At 35.8% G+C, this 21,178-nt stretch overlaps 2 protein-coding genes across 5 annotated transcripts in view; one reads left to right on the top strand and one right to left on the bottom strand.

The window, feature by feature from the left end:
- Nucleotides 1-26: 26 nt before the first annotated feature.
- Nucleotides 27-2,151, bottom strand: pcbd1 (pterin-4 alpha-carbinolamine dehydratase/dimerization cofactor of hepatocyte nuclear factor 1 alpha). 2 transcript variants are annotated; one of them, XM_055169763.2, is made up of 4 exons: nt 1,995-2,151; nt 768-899; nt 564-644; nt 27-426 (listed from the first exon to the last, which is right to left on the bottom strand). In XM_055169763.2, the coding sequence occupies exons 1-4, from the start codon at nt 2,058-2,060 to the stop codon at nt 334-336; spliced, it is 372 nt and encodes a 123-aa protein (XP_055025738.2). In that variant the 5' UTR covers nt 2,061-2,151; the 3' UTR covers nt 27-333. The 2 variants fall into 2 exon arrangements, with proteins under 2 accessions (XP_055025738.2, XP_055025737.2); XM_055169762.2 differs by lacking the exon at nt 1,995-2,151 and adding an exon at nt 1,126-1,324.
- A 125-nt stretch (nt 2,152-2,276) lies between these two features.
- The window catches only part of LOC129415679 (heparan-alpha-glucosaminide N-acetyltransferase), a 34,160-nt gene continuing 15,258 nt past the window's right edge, over nt 2,277-21,178 (top strand). The window contains exons 1-12 of one of the 3 annotated variants that reach the window (XM_055169757.2): nt 2,277-2,458; nt 2,901-2,927; nt 3,028-3,122; nt 3,354-3,475; nt 4,484-4,602; nt 7,236-7,305; nt 7,428-7,494; nt 9,758-9,837; nt 15,202-15,278; nt 16,968-16,998; nt 17,674-17,834; nt 19,691-19,803. In XM_055169757.2, coding sequence (XP_055025732.2) covers nt 3,042-3,122; nt 3,354-3,475; nt 4,484-4,602; nt 7,236-7,305; nt 7,428-7,494; nt 9,758-9,837; nt 15,202-15,278; nt 16,968-16,998; nt 17,674-17,834; nt 19,691-19,803 — 921 coding nt within the window. In that variant the 5' untranslated portion in view covers nt 2,277-2,458; nt 2,901-2,927; nt 3,028-3,041. Of the gene's footprint in view, nt 2,459-2,535; nt 2,928-3,027; nt 3,123-3,353; nt 3,476-4,483; nt 4,603-7,235; nt 7,306-7,427; nt 7,495-9,757; nt 9,838-15,201; nt 15,279-16,967; nt 16,999-17,673; nt 17,835-19,690; nt 19,804-21,178 lie in introns of those variants that run through there. The other 2 variants (XM_055169756.2, XM_055169754.2) reach the window with 2 other exon arrangements.

The raw sequence follows: 21,178 nt of genomic DNA, 5'->3' as shown, positions 1-21,178 counted from the left end.
AAACAATGCAAATTTACAACAGAAAATTGAGCTCTTCATATGTTTAGTTTAAGAAAAATGATAAACCTTACAAACACAGTCAAATACAAGTGCTTCACCGATCTCATTAGTGTTCTTACAATTCTTCAGTCTGTAATATGTTTATATACTGTTTATTTGGAATGATTAAAAAGGTCTGTTCCATTAATACTTATAAGGTAATGATCAAATGTAACACGCTAGCTTCAAGTGTGACTATACACACAGTTAAAACTGATATAGTTGGTTCCTCAATAAATGATTTCATGTTTTTCGTCCGTACAGTCTGCAAAGAGGATAACTGAGAGGTATAACTCATAGGACCGAGACCTGATCTATAAAGGTAGCAAGGCTGATGTCACGTTGGGAAAGTCCTCCACACTCATGAGTGCTGAGGGTGATCTGGACCTATCAGAGAGAAGACAGGACCATCAGTAAACAATGTGAAATCAAACTCACTTAAGTTTACATTATTTATATGCATTCCAGGTGTATTATTCCTGATTCATTTTTATTTCATATTTAATATCTTATTATGTATTTACCTTGTTATACACATTAAACCATTCAGGGTGATGATCCATTTTCTCAGCCTGCAGTGCTACTCTAGACATGAACCCAAAAGCCTAAAGGGAATATAGCGTTTTATACGATGACATGACGGTTTCACGTCTAACAAAACAGTGTGGTACAACAAATTGTAGTCCGTAAATTTCATTATCATCTAGAAATTTAAACAATGTCGTTACCTGGTTGAAGTCTTTAAAGATGAACTCCTTGTAAATGGCATCCCTCCCCACCACCTCCACCCACTGTGCATTCCTGAGTATGGGCAGGAGGTGCTCTCTCTCCTCCAGGGTAAGACTCTGAATCTTTCCAGCCTATTTTAAAACAGTTTCATTGTTTACAAAAATACTCCATGATTCCACATCCGTGATTTTGTAACTTTTTAATGGCTTGTGACATCTTTGAGTGTAAAATACAAAAATGTGCTTCCTTTTCATATTTGATATAAAATGGAATAGTTTTAAAGATCAGCCCACCAACAAAATATAACTGAACACACAAATTGTATGCATGTTTAATACTGCTGTCATTGTTTCTTACCAGCAAAGACAATATTTGTACAGTTTTACAAGCTCCCACACTGTTAGGCAAGCATTCTCGATGGGATGTGCAGAAATAAGCACTGTGATTGGCTGTTGTGAACCCCATATGGAAACAATGATGACTTGCACTTTTAAATTTTAGGAGCTTACAACATATTACTGTTGTAGCAGAAGTAATGAAATTCCACAGCAACTTAACCCTTCCCCTTTAACCCTACACTAAAGATCACGAGTTTAAATCTGCTGTCACAGATTTAAAGAAATAATTATTCCTCTAAACTCAGTGACACAAAAATGTGTGCTAAAACTGTAATTTGGTTTCACTTTAACTGAATTCGTCTATTGAATGTGTATGTTTGTCCACAACTCCTTTGTACTATCCACAAAATATTGCATTTGACTAAACCAACAGTGCTGCGCCTGTGCAAACAGATGTCATTATGATAAAACTGACTGACATCAACAGGTCACTTAGCAACAGTCTAATCTGCGGAAGTAATGCTGCTGCACGAACAGATCACCGACAAAAAGTAAAAATAAAATCTTGAAATCGGCGTTTAATGGATCTGTTAAATGGTTGGAGGGAAATTGATAAAATAAACATTAAACGTTTTAGTGCAAAACATAGAATCTGCACAAATCACATAATCGATGGTGTCCAATAAGCTGTAAATTCACGTGCATGAGTCATGTCATATGCACATGCACAAAAATAACTATGTTCATGAAATATCACGAATACTGCTCTTCACAATACATTTAAAGAATCGATATGTACAATGTATTTCACTTATTTATTCATTGTGAGTTTTACAGTATTAAAGTGTTTGATAACCCATTATGAAACGTAAAATATATGGTTCTTACCATGTTGTAGGTGTTGTGCCTGCAAAGCTCTCCTGTTGTCGGTCGGGTTAAATCCCGACTCCCCATAAAAGCAGCTGGACATTCAACCTGTGGCTATTGACAAATCCTACCATGCTAAGGGTATACCTTATGAATATTAATTAAGTTGCGTGATTGGCCGGTACTGAAAGATAACGCAACGTCAGCTATAACGTCAACTAATTAATATTCATGATATAAACCCAACATCAATGGATGGCTGCCCTGAATAAAGCCTGAGTAATAATACGCATAATCAACAAAACTCTTTTTTTTTGCAAAGGCATACAAAATCTTTATTTTAACAGAACCTGTGAAATATCTGGACTTTGCAAATTGTTAATTCACAAGAAAATTGGATTTAAAACTGTTTATTTCTAATATTAAGAAGCCATATTGTTATCTCACATGGAACAGGAAAGAGAAATGATCCTTATACGTGAAAGGTTCATTGATTTGTGTTATTCAAAACATGAAAAGAGCTGTTGCTTTTCTCGCGATAGAGTATCTGTTTTGGTTAGAAGGCCATTCATAAACGTGTGTGGATCATTATTATATTTTTTAAAAAATTAAAATCTTCACGTTTGCATGGCATTACCCATGCAACTTATCCATTGTATCTGTGTTACATCTTTTTACTTTTTGCTTATAAACCGATCTGTGAACAATCATTTGTGGTGGCTTCTGGGAAACAATAAAACTGTCAAACAATAAACTTTCCAGCATATCTCAGAGATCACTGTAATCACATGTACAATGATCTTTGAGCTCTCTTAACTTTAATTTGTAGCTATATGAAAAATGACAGAAGTAGAACAGAAGATCTGGATTTAACAATGAAGATAATCAATGTCCTACATGTGTTTCTTTTTACTTTAATGTCAGCAGGGCTGTGTGAGAGACTTCATGATGAAGGTAAATCACAGGCTGTTATTCAAGCGGTTTGAAATAATTAAAATCGGCTTTTACAGAGTATTGTCAGGGTAACATGCTTATTTTCTACTTTGTTTTCCAGCTTACAAGCTTAAAATGGATGAAGCATTGCTAACATTTCATAATGAACTACCATACAACATTAGTGTTCTCTACACATCAGATTACTGTTACAAGGTATTCCTAACTTGTTATGTGTTTGTAAAGTGGGTGTCACAACCACATCATTTCAGTACCATTGCTGGACAATAGTTATTACTTTCGCAGTTTGGGCTGAACTTAACAGTACACAACTCAAATCAAGCCCAAGTTTTGTATGTATAAAACTTTATGTAATTCAACTTGTACAAATCTGTATTGCCTACATGAATGTGTTTATATTTAATAAATGTCTCTTTTTATCTGCAGTGTCTTTATCAGCCTCTTGCCACAGTTGGGAATAAACAGCAAAATGTTTCTGTCGTAATACGAACTTCATTCAGATTGACATTAAGAATCTTACCTGTGGATACAAACAGCTCTTTGTGCAGGTAAGACTCAGAAGTAAATATATTATTTTGTCATTTTAAATTCATAGAAAATAAAAAGTTGTGTGATTTTAGCTACAAGCAGGCCTTTTTATAAAGGCTTTGCATTTTTAAAAACATGGTACAGAAGGACAGTATATGGACTAGATATGGCCATAATGGGACGTGATTGCATTTGCACTTAGACTATTTATGGCCGTCTGTGTTTAAGTGTGACCTGGCTTTAGTGCTGCCCTTTTGAGAATAATTCACTGCGCATTGATCGCACTACATTTTGGGGTTAACAAGCTGACAGTAAAATAATGATGGAAAAGACTATAAGGACTTCAAAGCCGGTGCATTTACGAACACCGGCTGGGATGTTAAAAGAAAGCAAACAATTGTGGCTTTAAACAATCATCAAAGTTGAGGAATTCTGAAAAAAATTAGGGGGGGGGGTTATTTCATGAGGCAAGTCAATATATCCTAACCACTACCCCCATCCTATCCCTGTCTGTAAGTCTAGTCCTTTAAAATCAATAGCGAGGTCCTTTTCCAGACTGATTCATTATCGATTTGGCTTCTCGCCTGAAGAACGTGCCGGCCTGTGTTATTTCCAGGCCTACAAAATAATGCTGATAATGCATAATTTGGGGATAAATTGTATAGGTTTATAAGTGCACTTCTTGATATTGACCTCTAGATGGCCCTATTTAGCCTTCTGCATGCTTTGTTTTTCAGCTATTGTATATTCAGAGTAAAGAAGCTTTTTACATGCAATACAGGTAGCTATGTGTGGTTACATTTTGCATAGTTATAAACTATATAGCTAGCATGACTTATCAAATATAAATATTACATTGAAATAGCTATTTGCAGGTAAATATTAATATAGAATGCTGTGAGGTGTTGGTTATGTGCAATAAAAAAACATTAAACAAAGTATTAAAATGAAATAATTATCACTGTGACTATAAGGATGTGTTGGATAGCTTTTTATTACATGTTGATGACATTATTTCTCATCCCTAGTCTGAGTCAGACATTTGAGGAAGCTGGCCATTATTCTCTCAGGATGAGGCCGTCTGGCTTGTTAAATGATGTAACCTGTTCTTTCTCCGTGGACAAGAGTCCGAACAATGCCTACCTGCGTAAGTACAGCTCAAGCGTAATTAAACAGAATTCATTACAGCTCGCAAATCAGTCACCAGAATGTCTTGTTTTCCATATGTCTACGCGCATGTATCTCTCCCTTATCCCAGGAGTCAGATACATGCTGTATTGATCTGATGAACTGCCGGTTTCTTGAAAAACAAGCTCAAAGTAAAGCTTTTCTGCTATGTTTGTTTTGGAAGATGCCCCGGGAGGGGAGCGTTGTGGGAAATACATTAGAGGAGCGTGAAGGATTAAAGCATAATGGGGTTTTGAAAGCACCACGCTCCATAATGTGCAGTCTACTTTGCAATAGTGCAGATTATGTTGTAGATCAGACCTTTAAGGCCAAGTAGCCATTATCTATCAGATATATGGCCAGTGTGACTAAACTCTCAGCTATATGATGAGCTTCCATTAGCTGGACTGACTGGTGATTACAGTCCAGCTCCAAAAGGCTCTCACAAGTGATGCTCCTATAGCGATCCGTAGATCAAGAACTGATGGGAAGAAAAACTGGGTGTTTTTTAATTGAATTGTGCTGCCCAGAGTGACCAAATTAGTGAAAGTGTATGTTCAAGAATGCTATTTTAAGCTTTAGGTCTAGAATATATAAATCCTCACTTGATTGTGTAATATAATAAAGACAAGTAGTACATTTGAAAAGAAACACATAGAAAATGTATTATAGCAAGTTAAAGTTGTCACTTTGTAGGTGTGTGCAAAAATGTGCCGTTTTGGGTGTGTCTTTATAATGCAAATGCAATGCAAAAATGATTTTCAAGAAAAAATTCTTAGAATTTTTGTCTTGTTTTCAGTAAAAATATCAATAAATTCCCAAATTAAGATGATTATTCTTTATGAGCAAAACGACCCAAGAAAACAAGTCCAGTTTTTAGACCAAAAATATCAAATTCATGTTTCTACAGAAGCCCTAAATGGACAAACTTTTTTACGAAGCTGCCTCCGAAGATGACATGTTTGTCTGGTGGTGGCTACCGTAGCTTTTCTATGCGTTTTAAATGCGATGGGTGAGCAATTAACTGAGCCATTGGTTGCAATTCGCAACCTCACCACTAGATGCCACTAAAATTTACACACTGCACCTTTAAGTGATTTTGTGCATAAAACAAGCAAAAAATCTTGAGCATTTTTCTTAAACACTAAATTCAAGTAAAAATCTAGAAACATTTGCTTACTCCATTGGCAGATTTTTTTGCTTGTTTTATGCACAAAATCACTTAAATTTGATATTTTTGGTCTAAAAACTAGACTTATTTTCTTGGGTCGTTTTGCTCATCAAGAAAAAGCATCTTAATTTAAGAGTTTTTAGGTATTTTCACTGAAAACAAGACAAAAATACTAAGATTTTTTATCTTGAAAATCATTTTTGCAGTGTGAGCTGATCTTTGTACCAAATGGCAGTGCCGTTGTTGGATAGTGCAGATTAAGGGGCGGTATTAACCCCTTCTGACATCACCAGGGGAGACAAATTTCAATTAGGCTACCTATATTATTACATGCTTGTGGAGAATAGTTTATTAAAACAAAGTTACTGGGTTGATCTTATTCACATTTTAAAAACACCGGGGACCCAATTATACCACTTAAACATGGAAAAAGTCAAATTTTACCTTTTTTTGTTCTTTATGGAACCATACAGCCACAAATGGTTCTTCTATGGCACCGTAGAATAACCATTTCTTTCCATTTTTAGTGTAGATTTCTCTCTTCAGGTTCTTCAGCCTCTTAAGTACATTTGAGACATGATGAACATGACAAACTTTAAAGTGATCTTGAGTGTGCCGTGTTAAACACACATGCAGTGTTTGTTTATCCCAGGGCCAGTTTGCTCAGCCTCCTCGACTCATTCATCACTATAGTTTCATCACAGTTTCCCTGTTTCCTCTCATGTCATCAGGCGTATTCACACTTTGATCAAATTCTCCTTTGTGTGTTTGTTTTTCCACAAAAAAATTCCCCGTTCTATTGAAAAGAGATCACGTGAAATCACCTTGTGCAATTTGATTACCGTGATATTCCTGAGTCGATTGTTTTAATAAGGAAATATGATAAACAGTGGCTTAACAATTTATGAGTTTCCAAAATCGAACTCTGAAATGGGGAATTCAGTTTTATGGCAAGTAAAACTAGCACGTATAAACAAATTAAACATAATGTCCCTGATCTCCTTTCCTCCTGATTTTCAGTTTTAGAGCTTCCAAATGTTTGGATGACTTGATTTCATTTCTGTTGTACACCATCCCTTAAGCAGTCAGTGTCATGGATGACGGCCCCTGGCAGTCAACACGCTCAATTCCATCATGCACTGTGAAAATATTGTCTAAGTCCCTGGCCTTATTGGAGACCCAAGGCTTGGATTTCATAGATTGATTGTATGCCTATAGACGGGTTTCCGATTACATAAAAAGACAGTGCTGGCTTCTTGAGAGCTCCCTTGTGGAAAAGCATGGGTGACAGATGATGTTCCCTGTAAGAAAGCTTAGATTTTAGAAAGCTTTGTTTTTTAGCAAAGATTTACTGTAATAGATTAATTTGCAGCCAACTTTACACAATCCCAATAACTCACAGAATACCTCTAACCAATCATTCATATATTTCCATTCTGCAGCTCTCTTGGTGGCATTCTTGATTTTGGCTTTTGCTGCTGTCTTTTGGGCCTTTTTACCGTATATAATCAGGTAACAATGCTACATATTTATCTGTTTTGATTTTGATCAATAGTTGTTTTGTCATTCTAGTTAGTTGAAGTTCATTTATGGGCTAAATATCAGGGCTAAAATATTGTTTTATACCAATACAGATGTAGCTGTACACAGAGGCTTAAGAATCATATCTGCTGTCAAGAGTCCCGGCACACCATGGAAAGTGTGAGAGCAAACCTATTAATGCACATATAATCATAAATCCCATCCCTCAGTTCTAGCATGATTATGTTAAATATGCAGACTGTAGAAATACTTGGAGCCTTGTACAGGATAGTTTAATTTCCCTGACTGAGATCTAGTTTGATTTTGATTTTCCTGGTCTAAAATTCTAGTTTGATTAGCTTGGTGGTTTGGTGAGCCAGAACAGGAAGAGGGTAATGTTAATTCCTCAGTGATGGATCTCACTGCCATCACAAGACCATATGGGAAATGAGAACATCTTTGGGAAATGAGACTCTGTATGTGCTCACCAAGCATGCATCAGTCCAGTCATGCTTTCTAAAGAAGGTTAAACAACTGATTTTAACTTTAATTTATTCGAAAGTCAACAATAAACTGTTGAGGCTTAGATATTAACTTATATCTGACAGGAGTCGTAAATGAATCGTACTAAAATGCTTGCATCTTGCACCATATATTTTAGACATGATGTTGTACCAGATGGATTCTGTTGTGCACTTTTTTTAAGGTTATGGGGAACTATTAAGCCAGAAGTAGGGCTCGGTTATATTAGGACATGTAAGTCATTTTTGCAAACATACATTACAGGTCTGCTTCTCCAATGTCAGTGATATATTTTAAGATCTGTCAGCACAAGTTGTTTTCAGTTAAGACTGCCCGAACATGCATTTTAGTCTGGGATATGCTTATGCACTGCAAAAAAAGACTTTCCTACTTAGTATTTTTGCCTTTTTTTAGTAGAAATATATATGTATGTATGTAATGTATTTTCTTGGTGAGCAAAATGACCTAAGAAAAAATCATTTTTAGACAAAAAAATATATAATTTAAGTGAATTTGTGCTTAAAACAAGTTAAAATATCTGCCAATGAGGTGAGACAAAGAATCTTGGAATAAGTTAACTTTTTTCTTAAATAATTAATTTAAGAAAAAATTTCTCACCCCATATTTTTGCTTGTTTTAACCACAATTTGACTTAAATTGTATATTTTTTGTCTAAAAACTAGACTTATTTTCTTAAGTTATTTTGCTCATCAAGAAAATAAATTTTTAGATATTTCTACTGAAAACAAGACAAAAATACTAAGTAAGAAAGTCATATTTTGCAGTGTGTACTCTTTGGGAAACTGCCTCATAAAGTAACACTGCAAAAAATGACTTTCCAACTTAGTATTTTTGTCTTGTTTTCAGTAGAAATATCTAAAAATTCTTAAATCAAGATGTATTTTCCTGATAAACAAAATGACCTAAGAAAATAAGTGTAGTTTTAGACAAAAACTATACAATTTAAGTGAATTTGCTCTTAAAACAAGCAAAATTCTGCCAATGGTGTGAGAAATTTAGCTTAAATTAAGTTAAGAATATTTTTTCTCACTCCATTGGCAGATATTTTTGCTTGTTTTACATTTAAATTTACTTAAATTGTATATATTTTTGTCTATAACTAGACTTATTTTCTTAGGTCATTTTGCTCATCAAGAAAAAGCATCTTAATTTAAGAATTTTTCTACACTGTAAAAAAAAGTTTGCTGCCTAAAATTTTTTTGTTAAATCAACTCAGATTTACAAGTCATGTCAACAGAGATGAGTTGTTATAAAATATAGTTGAGAAAAGTCAACTTAATTTTATAAGTTATAACAACTCACCTGTAGTTATAACAACTCATCTCTAGTCAAGATAAATAATAGTAAGTTGAAATTAATTGTAAATCCGAGTTGATTCAACAAAAAAATTTTAAGGCAGCAAAGTTTTTTTACAGTGTACTAATAACAAGACAAAAATACTAAGTTAGAAAGTCATTTTTTGCAGTGAATTAAGTTTCTTGATCTAAATCAAACAACTTTTCCATAATTTGATGTATTTTCCTCATGCAAATATATCACAGTTGATGAGTAATGTCGAAGGCAAAAACTTAACTAAATAGATATTACAGAAACTTTGTTACAGATATTGTCCACCCTGCCAGTAGCAGGAAAACCTGGAAATATAAGGGAACTTTAATATTGTTATTTCCATGTCTGGAAAATTTATGCAAGGTAGTAAAATCTTGACTCATGGAAAAGTCATTAAACCTATTTTATAGCCATTTTAAAGTTTTTTTTCTGTTTATGCTTGGTTCAAATATATTTCATCAGTAAGAAATCAGCCTGTTGCAATCTCTATAAAATTATTTTTAAAGAAAAATGTTACGTAAGTAAAAACCCTGAGTGACTTTGTATTTAATATACTCTTTTATTATTTCAGGAGGATGCCACTACTGAACCTAGCATGCACCAAAACCAACCAAAGTCAACAAGACTAAAGTCATTAGACACATTTCGTGGGTATGGACCAAAACTGTCTTTTCATTAATCTATTAATTCTCTTTGTCTTTTTACATTCAATTGACCTTGGCCTGACCGCTTCATTCATGTGTTATGAGATTGGAGAGGTCAAAGGCTGGACATGAGCTTACTTGAGCCATTGTTTTTGAGGTTCGTCTGAGCATCATCTCTAATACATCTCTCCTCTGTGGTGGGGAACAGTGGGTGGCTGTTGAGTAAAAGGGGGATGTGATTTAATCTGGAAGCCCAGCAGGACCTGATAGTGGCTTGGGGGCAAACACAGAGCACGCCTGTCGTGAAACAGGAAGCTTGTGTGGCTTTGACCTCTCACTTGCCCAGTAATTGATGTAATAATACAAGCAGCATATCAGCACATATTCAGCAGGCTGTAGATTTGGAGCTGTAGAGGATATGGCTTTCCAGATCAAGATTTGTGTAATGGATAACCCATGTGTGTTGCAAAAGTGCTTTTCAGATTGCAATCACTAGTGGCAATTTGTACTATCAACGTTAGTAACAATAACAGAGCTTTTACTGTTCTTCGAATGACCTGTCATTATGTTGTATTTCTGTGTCTGTCTGAATGTGGTTAAACATTTAGTTCAATTTACAATTTAATGTCACGTTCACATTTGTAATGATATTTCAATTCCATTGTGCTTATAAAAACAGATGTTTCACCGCACCTGCTTTTGCTCTTGGCTATTTTCCTGTTAAATCTAATGATTTTTTTCCAGTGCGGCCAGAGACTTCGGTACTTAATTTCTACATTTTCCCCGTCTCACTGTTCTATATAAATCTGTCATTACATTGCTAAGTTTCAATACAATATGACCTCATCTCAAAGATGTAGATGCATAGTATGACATCACAGCTGGCTTATGTGAACTGTGTCAAATGATTTATGGTGATAGTGAGCTACAGATGGCGCTAGTAGCAACGGCAAGGTCATGGGTTCTATTCCCAGGGAAAACACGAATCGATCAACAGTACCGAACCTTAAATGCTGTTTAGGTCCCCCAGCATCTGTCAAAATGCATAAATGTAAGAAATGGAATGCTGTCTGCATTTACTGTGTATTGTGAAGTTGGAGTCTTTTTTTTGTGAGAATATCAACTTATATTCTTGCAGTTTCTTTGCTGTAGCATGAAATATGGTCTGTCCAGCAGCAAGTCAAAACTTTTCATTGAAAACAGGAGCATCTGTCATCTACCCACCGCCCTGGTAAAATTGTTACGGCTACGGCAGAAAAACAGCACCCTCGATTCGACAGATGCTATCAATGTGATATATATAGCAAGACTGTAGACTTTGGTTGCATTTTAATTTTTTTAAAAGGATTTAGTTTTTAATCTCAGTAGCAAAAAGCCTGCTGCCAGTTTACTTATATTCGTGATTAGAAATTTAAAGTGGTGGTTTTGTCATAGTCAGTTATGATAAGAGAAGATGTGTAGGCTACGTAACTTCTGGTAAACTTCGTCAAAGAATCAATAACAACTTTTAGAGTAGTTTATGTCCGATAACAAGCAAGATTACCTTAGTTAAAATCATAACTAAATCATATCAAAAACTACACTGAGCTAACGTTACTATGTAAAATGTGTACTATATAATGTATATGACTACAGCTCGGCTGCCAAACCTCCCTTTACGTAGCGCTGATCCATAATCACCGTCTTCCCTCTTCTTTAGGAAACCAAAATATTTGTCATTTTTGATGAGGTATTTGTTCCAGAGTTTAGTTTAGCCATTAAACAGACCATTAAACAGACCATTAAACAAACAGAGACTGGGAGTTAAAGGGACCCTCCACTTTATTTGAAAATATGCTAATTTTCCAGCTCCCCTAGTGTTAAACATTTGATTTTTACAGTTTTGGAATCCATTCAGCTGATCTCTGGGTCTGGCAGTACCACTTTTAGCATAGCTTAGCATAATCCATTGAATCGGATTAGACTATTAGCACTGCGCTAAAAAATAACCAAAGAGTTTCGATGTGTTTCCTATTTAAAACTTGACTCTTCTGTTGTTACATCATTTTACAACATGGCTGCAGGAGGCACAATGATATTACGCAGCACCTGAAAATAAATTTTCGGGCATTGCGTAATATCATTGCACCTCCTACAGCCATGTTACAGCAGCAAAGTCCTTGATTATTACGCAAGAATGAGAGTGTAGTTTGCCTGGAAAATTGCAACTTTATATTTTTTGTTGGTCTTAGTACACAATGTAACTACAGAAGAGTCAAATTTTAAATAAGAAAAATATCAAAACTCTTTGGTCATTTTTAAGTACAGTGCTAAATGGTCTAATCAGATTTAATGGATTACGCTTAACTATGCTAAAAGTGGTACCGCTTGACCCGGTGATCAGCTGAATGGATTCCAAAGCGGTAAAAATCTAATGTTTAACTCTAGGGGAGCTGGAAATTGAGCATTTAAAAAAAAATGGAGTGTCCCTTTAATTTCTGTCCAGACCCATAACAGCGACTTCGATCGTGCGTCTAATAAAACGTATATAAAGCATTTTTTTAATCAAAACAAAGACACACTTTAATGCTGTGATCTTAACAACTAATAGCTCCCCAATATTTGATATTTTCCTGTCATACTGCTGTTCAGAACCCAATGATTGAGTGCCAAAAGCAGGTTAAATTTTCGATCTGCCCCCAGTGGCTAAAGCTTGAACTGCTGTTGGATTCATTGACACGAGCAAACATCATCCTCTCATGTAACAAATTCAAAAGGCAGAGACTGATTTTAAGAGAAACAAAATTTGCCATGGTGTTGGCAATTTCCTGCAAGATCATGTTTCGCAAACCACCTGCAGCAGTTGTTTTCATTGCTCAACTGGTAGATTGTGGCTCTAGAAATGCCAAGGTCATGGATTTGATTCGCTTGAATCACATGATAAAACGTATACCTTGAAAACACTATAAATCATTCTGTATAAAAGCATCTGCCAAATGCATAAATATACAAAGTTTCAAACCAGTGGGTTTAAAATCCCAATAGTCGAAATAATATTTGACCTGTACTTTATTTGATATATCAGCCTTTTTACAGTGAAAACTGCGGTGGTAACAAATCACAAATGTGCCCACTCAGGCATTACAAAGCACTGTACTACTGGGACAAAATGACAATGACAAATACACACTTGGAGCCACTGCCAAAATTCATTTTTACTTGTTAACAACAATAGTTGATGAGCATCAGCATACAAACACAATACAATGTTTAGTTTATATTACAGTTTTTCGATAACTTGTAGTACAGAAGGATGAAGCTTGCGCAATGAGCTTAATGGCCTCCAAACAGTGATAGATTCTCAATTAACATGGTTAGCTTTAACTTGCTAAACTGCAAACATTCTGTAGTCTTAATCTTGAAAATGACTTAACCTTTGTCTTTGTTACTATGGATACTAATGGATGCAGTCACAAAGTGTGTTCGATAGAATGGGAGCGTGTGCGTGTGTGTGAATGAAAGAGATGGACAAAGATGTGCTTTAATAGTGCTTTTTAGAGTATGGCATGTGATTAAAATCTTGTATCAGCAGGTTAGGCTTAAAAGGAGCAGTAATGGTCTCTGTTCTGATCTCCTAATTGAATTTGTTGAGGAAAAAATAGTGATAGCCACTTAAGATGCAGTGAAGTTTATCTGAAGGTCCCTTCTGGACTGTTGCTTTGCTATCTGCATGCTGTTACACAGACAGAGCGATGTTTACCAAAGAAAACACACTTCAACACCATGATCTAAGTGTTGTCAGTTTAATAGCCGAGTCTGATCAGAGTAATCTATGAGTATATTTATGCTGCATCATGCAAACATGCATTTTCTTAAAACAGCATCTCCTGCTGTAGTCAATTCAATGTAGTGTTTCATCATGCACAATAAGTTGCAGCTTGGCTTCCTTGTGCTAAGTTACACGTCTATAATAAATTACAGCAGAGGGCTTTAGTCAGCACTTCTGGGTGAGGCGATTCAGAGGACAACCGTTCATTTCCTGAGTGATTCATTTTGCTTAGGTTGCATTACCTTGCATTGCGTTTCTTACTTGATATAGAAATTTATGCCACACCCTCTCGCTTTATGCTTATGATCCGTATTACTGATACACTTTACCACAATTCGCATGTTGACGGTTCTTGTTATGATGCAGCAAATAGATAATGTAGATAGCTACTCTGTGGTGGATATGGGTAGATAGGTCATAAATTGTAAGGGTATTCAATAATTCAGCAGAATTTCATTCAGTCAAATGAATAAAAGAACATTTGACAAGATTTAGCTTCTAGCTGCTTCTGCTCATTAACAATATTAACTAATATTAAATGGTTTGATATATATGACAGGCTCTGCCACAGTACAAAATGTTTTTGCTTTGTGTATAATATTTGTCAAGCCCACAAGCATATCAGTACATAAATACTTAAACATTTATTTCTTTCACTTACAATTACTGACTGTGTGTTCACACCAGATGCAGAAGAGGCGGCAAAAACACACTATTCGCCGTAGTTGGACGCTTTAACATTTGGAGTGTACTCGCTTCATTCGCGCATGAAAGCTGCGCGTGAAATTCTAGTCATTCGAGACATTCACACGAAAATTTGCATCATGGGATGGGCTTATATAGCTCAAATTGAGTAAACTCACCAGATTGTTCGACCTCCTCACTCACTTTCTTCCAAACAAGATCCTTTTCCTGTAAAAATAAGATGTCTCGTATAGCGATGATGATTGTCCTCCATTGTTGTTTTGTTTTTCTGCCTCCGCTCGCTTCCTAATCACGTCACTGTTAGAGCAAGCTCCTGGTTGGTTAAAGCAGCGTGAAAATCCGCCAAAGTTCAAATTTTTCAACTCGTGGGTCACTCGTCAACGCTCAATTCGCGCAAAACTCACCATCTGCGCCGCATCATCCGCGGCGCACGTTCCCTGGCATTTGTGCTTACCGCGACACAGGATGCCTTTTCACGTCTTTGCATTGACTTAACGTGTAAATCACTCGTACTTGTTGCCTCTTCTGCATCTGGTGTGAACGCACCATTATATGCTATAGCATCGCATTGCTCGCTCTAGATTACTCGCGGGATTTAACTTTGTGTCACGCAAATTTTTCGCTTGAGTTGAATATTTTTTTGAGGCGAATAGCGTGTGTTTTCGCGGCAATCGTGCTGCCCAATTTGCGTTATTCACATAGGACGCGTCTGATTGCGTCTTTTCATTGACTTTGCATGTAATCTACTCGCGAAAATCGTTGAACTCTCATTTGGTGTGTATGCCCCATTAGACTAAAACATTTTTAGATCATTTTGTTTTCATGTGTAGGTTCATTTAGTTGCATTTGTGTTCACAGATTCTCTCTGACAGTCATGGTGTTTGTGAACTATGGAGGAGGCGGATACTGGTTTTTCGACCATGCACCGTGGAATGGTAAAGTATTGCTGATTGGTTACATGCATGACTAAAATATTTACCCATTGCAGTCTCTCATCAGTGGTGATGATCCAATAAAGGCCCGTTCACACCAAGGACGATAACTACAAAGATATTAGCTGCTTCTGCAAGCTTAGGCAGCTGACTTGTTTGGAAGTTTATAATAAACCTAACATTGTCTGTGGTGTGGACGCTAATTAATATAGTTAATTAGCAGGGCTGTTGAATGCTTTATTCTGATTGGTTGAGAAATGTTGCACAGGTATGCATTATTTTTCAATAAAACCTGGTTTTTCAAATGTTTTAAAAAACCCACCAGAGCAATGTCTAACTGTGGTATAAGCAGAATAATTGACTCTGTTCCTTTGCATTATTTGTAAATAATGACGCTTTGCGTCGTGCCGCATTACCACCTTGGGTGTGAATTTTTTAATTATTCCACAGGGCTTTTGAATGCTTATTCTGATTGGTTGAGAAATGTCCTATGGGTTTTGATTATTTTTCTGTAAAGTGCACACCTAACCTGTTTAGATGTCTTAAAAATAACCACCAGAGCAATGTTTGTGGTAACCGTGTATGTGCGGAATGTAACGACACTTTGCTTCGCATTGTGTCGAATTACCACCTTGGGTGTGCATTATTTTCGAATACTTTAATGGCCCACCATCAGTTATTCCTTACTTATTCAGCGACCTGTTGTCATTTATTCCTTACTTATAAGAGCAGTTGTGGCTAATGGTTAAAGTCAGGCTTGTAACCGATGAGTTGCCGGTTCTAGTCTTACATGTTCTTGAGCAAGGCACCTGTCCCCCATTGCTTCCCATACACTGCAGGGGTATCTGCCCACTGCTCCAGGTGTGTGTGTGTTCACGACTCACTGGGATGGGTTAACTGCATCTGTCACATTCCAAGTATGGGTTACCATACATTGGTCATTGTCACTTTTACTAGTTGCAGCATCTTCTTAGTTTTAGTTTTTAACACATATTAGCACAGAATAATAATAATACACAGTAACGCTTGAGTGCTATAAAGTTATTAATTAGGCACGTATCATATAAATGTCATTAATTAACAACATCCGATATATCCAAACTGACAGCCGAAATTATATCTCATAAATCTTTGATGCCTATCAGTGATGTCTTGTACTGATATCAAATACTTAACTGAAATGCTTAAACAAAAAGGTTTATTCTGCATGAATTTGATATTTTCGAGTTTCGCCAGTTTGTCTTTTGGAAAAAATATCAGGAATCCTATTAATATGGAGGCAGATGAGAAGAGTTGCATGTTAAATTTAATGGGTGGTTATTACAAAGCACATCTCCAGGAGTATTCACAGATGAACTCAATTTAAGGCTCATAATGGCTGCTTCATCATATCAGCAGAATTGTATTGATCATAAGGGAAAGCAGATGGATTTTAATATTACCGTGAGGCCTGCTCTGTCATGGCTGTATGAGCATTTATAAATCATTTGCTGTCTGAAAATCGAAAAATAATGAGAAAACAGTGTTTTTAAGGACCTGCAATCTTTTATCATCAGTAACTGTGCTCAATGACATCATTTGTTTACAGTTGGGTGTGATTATGATTATTTTTACCTGTCAATCAAACAACTGTAGACGTGCATCAACCAGATATGTGCTTTTGTTTGTATTTTTTTCTTATGTGTGATACAGGTCTTACAGTAGCTGATCTCGTGATGCCTTGGTGAGTAGCCAGCACGTACTTAATGAATCGATGAAGAATTATTACTTTCCATTTTTGAGATTAATATGGAAGAGAGTGAGACTTCAGTCCAACAGTTGGATATCCCATCAAAATGAAACAGATTTAAGACTTTTTCAGCTCAGCGTCCCTCGTAATGCTTTGCCTATTAATCTTTCTCCCTTTGAAAGTATACATAAAGCTTGTAAAATCCACTGACATGTTAAAAAATGTCCTGCATAATGAATTGAATGCAGTTTTCTCTGTATGAGGTCTGGCAATGCAGCTTCAACCTTAGATTTGTTAAGCTTTGGGTTTACATCAGGAAACATATTAATATGTTAAATATTCTGCATTCCTATTGATACACCACCAGCCCCTCTACTCATCCTTGACATGCAAAAATCAATAATGCAAAGCTGCATATTTCGCATTAACCAGTCATGCCATCACGTGCAGATATGTTATTTAAATTCTCCATAATAAGTTATTTATTATCAATAGTAAAATGCAAAAAAGTATTTTTACCCATTATGGGTAAATATTGGATAAAACACACAGCTGTCCAATATTTACCCAGCATGGGTAAAAAACACCCCCAGAGATATTCAGAGTGATGTATGTGTAATATACAGTAGGTATTAAGTGTGGTAAAACTGTCTCAAATCCTTCGGGAAGGTTTGTGTTTGTCATAGGTACTTCTGTAGTGCTGTCATTCAGCTCAATGCATAGGAAAGGTGTTCCACGTCTGCAACTCATTCGCAAGTTATCCTGGAGAACCGTAGTCCTGATGCTCATCGGGTTTTGCTTCATAAACTACAGCCCGAGAGATGGCTTATGTGAGTATTTTTAATTGCACAATAAAGAGGAAGAAATCTCATTGCAATTCTAGCCAGAAGTCAGACAAGAGTCAGTTGCACCCTTCTTTCCATTAGTATTAACACAAACTGTGAAATTTTCCCCCGATAATACAAAAACTTTACATATAAAGTCAACAAATGTTCATTGTACAAATAAATTCAATTAGCCTCCATTAATGATGTAAGAAAAGAAGCTGGATCCAGGATCTTGCAATAGCACATCAGGGCTGTCAGGGTTAAGTATGGAGGGCAAAGAGAGCGGTGCAGGGAGGAGTGCTGCTCATACATTAGCCAATGCACTGTAACCGTCTGGATAGATGGATGTATAACTAAGTTAACGAAAATATTGTGATCCTTTCCATGGGCAATCATCATATCTGGGGACTTTCAACAGAGGTGCACAGAGCAAAAACAAGCTTGGCTTTAATGGTCAATTATCACAGATAGGGTTTCATCATGCCAGCTGGGCAGTGGATTTTATGGAACTTTCTGTAATGTAATTACAGCTTTTGCCATAAAATGCAAAATTTACTCTCGCCTTATCTGATACCTCTACTGATATCAGCCTGTAAATCATCCAGAATGATATTTGTAAACCATTTTACCTCAACATGCCTGCATTCGAATCGTGCATCATAATATTTTCCCAACCCAAGTAGTCATGTTAACCTAAATGTGTTATTGTGATAAAAAAAAAACGATTTAACAATTTTTGAGTATTTATCCAGACCAGCTGAATTGTATGGAGTACCATACTGTGAAAACAAACATTAGTAAAAGTTCAATACGAAACCTTTTTGATGCATATTTGTATCATTCACTCTAAAAAATGCTGGGTTGTTTTAATCCAACTACTGGGTTGTTTCAACATGGTTTTTGACAATATCCCAGCAGTTGGGTTAAAACAACCCAGCAGTTGAGTCATTTTAAACCAGCAGTGTGTTCTGTCCAATAGTGACCCAGCCCTGGGTTAAAAACAACCCAGCATTTTTTGTGTTATTATGTCACATCTTAATAATAAATATGTGTAATTTTAGGGTTTAATGCTGTTTATTAAAACAATCCTGTTCAGTATGCTGGTTCTCAATGCTAGAGCAGATTTGTATGTGTGGATATGAGACTTACAGATTGACGGATAGCATTAGTCACCCAAACCACTTCCTGTCTCCGTGCACAGAGATGGAGTGTTTCCGCATTTTATTTGATTTGTTGGATCAATGATCAGTATTATATTGTATCTCGTGCCCCTCCGTACGTGCCACAAAGAGGTTTTCAATTAACTAATGTGCAGATTACCATCAATCTTGGACTCTATATCCTTCACTCACATCACCCTCCGCACCAGCACCTCATCAGATAAGCATGATTAGTCTCTGGCAGGGTTGATCACACCTCTACAGTCCCACAGTGAAAGACTTCTCACCTCAGCCTGTGTCTGTGTCAGCAGAGCCATCATTAGCCTGGATTATTGTGAACATAAATCTGTTTTTCAGTATAGCGCACATCATGACACCTAGAAAGTATTGCGGACACCTTATATGAAATTTAAGGAAAGACTTAAATATTTAAGTTGAATTGTGTGATGAGCAGGGAAAATAGTGAGATGTATTCTATGGGACTAGGACATTAGTCTTATAATAAAATAAATTAAAATAAGCTGAATACATCCAGGGTGAACAGAATTACCATCCAGTATATGTTGTGGATAAGACTAACAGCTTGTTGGCTCTTATTAAATGTAAATCTGATCACAGCCTCTGATACTATATATTTTGACTATTTTGAATTGTTTGTAATTGATCTTTTATATGTGTGTGCATGCTGAAATATGTTAGTGTCCTGGTCCTGGTTAAGGATACCCGGAGTCCTCCAGCGTTTGGGTTTCACATATTTTGTCTTGGCACTGATGCAAACTTTCTCACCCCATAGAGAGATCCCTTTGAAGGAGGTTAGTGAAACTAGATGACTCGTATTTCTCTCAGATCTCTACAGGAAGACACTGGTTGAATAAAAATTAATTGGCACAATGTAAAAAAAAATCTTTGCTGCCTTAAATATTTTTGTTTAAACAACTCAGATTTACAAGTCATTTCAACTTAATATTATTTATCTTGACTTCAGATGAGTTGTTATAACTTATAAATAGTTTTAACAATATGTCAAGTTTTAGCAACTCATCTCTTGCCAAGTTAAATAACAGTAAGTTGAAATGACTGGTAAATCTGAGTTGATTAACAAAAAATTAAGGCAGATATGTTTTTTTACAGTGCAGTGGTTACAGCAACTGCATTCAGAAATGCCTAAAATGTGTAATGTTTATAATATGTGTTTGTTTAATTGCTGGCACTTTTAAAGGGACTGTAAGTAGGATTTTAAATATTTTATTTATCAAAATCAATGTCTTTATTCATAAATATGTCCATGTTGGTGTCAAATGACCTCTGCCAATGATCTGACTTTTCTTTGTAAGCTTAGAATTTCTTCTCTTTACTTACATTGAACAGGTAAGTCCAAGGAGGCATCCATATCGTTCCGCCGTATTGATAAACTATAATAGCAGAGAGGGATAAAAAGCACTTGCTTACCAACGCGTTTCCACAACGCGTTTTCATTCAGAACACGTGAACCAGCTGCAACGGACAAGGGGATCAGCGATTACATAACGGCTACCGTAGTTGCAACACGCATTTGGAAAGGGGAGGCGCTAGAAAGCACTGTCTGTTTGAATGCAAAATACAATTTCACCACTAGATGGGGTAAATCCCACTTATTGCCCCTTTAATGTTTTTGCATTGAGTTTTATTAAAACAGACATAAACTTTTGCATGTCAAAATATGTAAAAATTCTAAAAATAGTAATTACATTTTTAAAGCTATAATAATCTAAACAAGTTAAACTCTCAAACTATTGTATACACGTGACCTTGTCTGTGAAATCCAGTCATCTAATTATGGGATTGATTTCACTTTTTTTTCAATCTTTGAAATATTCAGTCAATATTAAAAATATCAAGGTTATATTTTCACAGAATGTTCTTACATTATTTAGTATTATTTTATGCAAAAAATATAAAAAACAGTAAATCAATAAATAAAAAATGCTTTTTTAAGTATATACATCTTTACACATTTTCCTCAATTGGGGCATAATTTCGATTCTGCACACCAATTTATTACTAAAAACATTTTTATATTTGGTTACCAAGCTGAAAATAGATAAAAAACTTTTGATAGATGAATTCTTTATTAAATCAGTTGTAATATTGTCAAAATCAATGCGTGTATGATCCTATACACTGTAAAAAAATGCAGCATTTTTGTCA

The sequence above is a fragment of the Misgurnus anguillicaudatus genome, chromosome 11 (assembly GCF_027580225.2).
Source record: "Misgurnus anguillicaudatus chromosome 11, ASM2758022v2, whole genome shotgun sequence".
NCBI classification, from domain to species: domain Eukaryota; kingdom Metazoa; phylum Chordata; class Actinopteri; order Cypriniformes; family Cobitidae; genus Misgurnus; species Misgurnus anguillicaudatus.
Note: the sequence above shows the minus strand (reverse complement) of the source record. Positions and strands in the feature narration are given on the sequence as shown.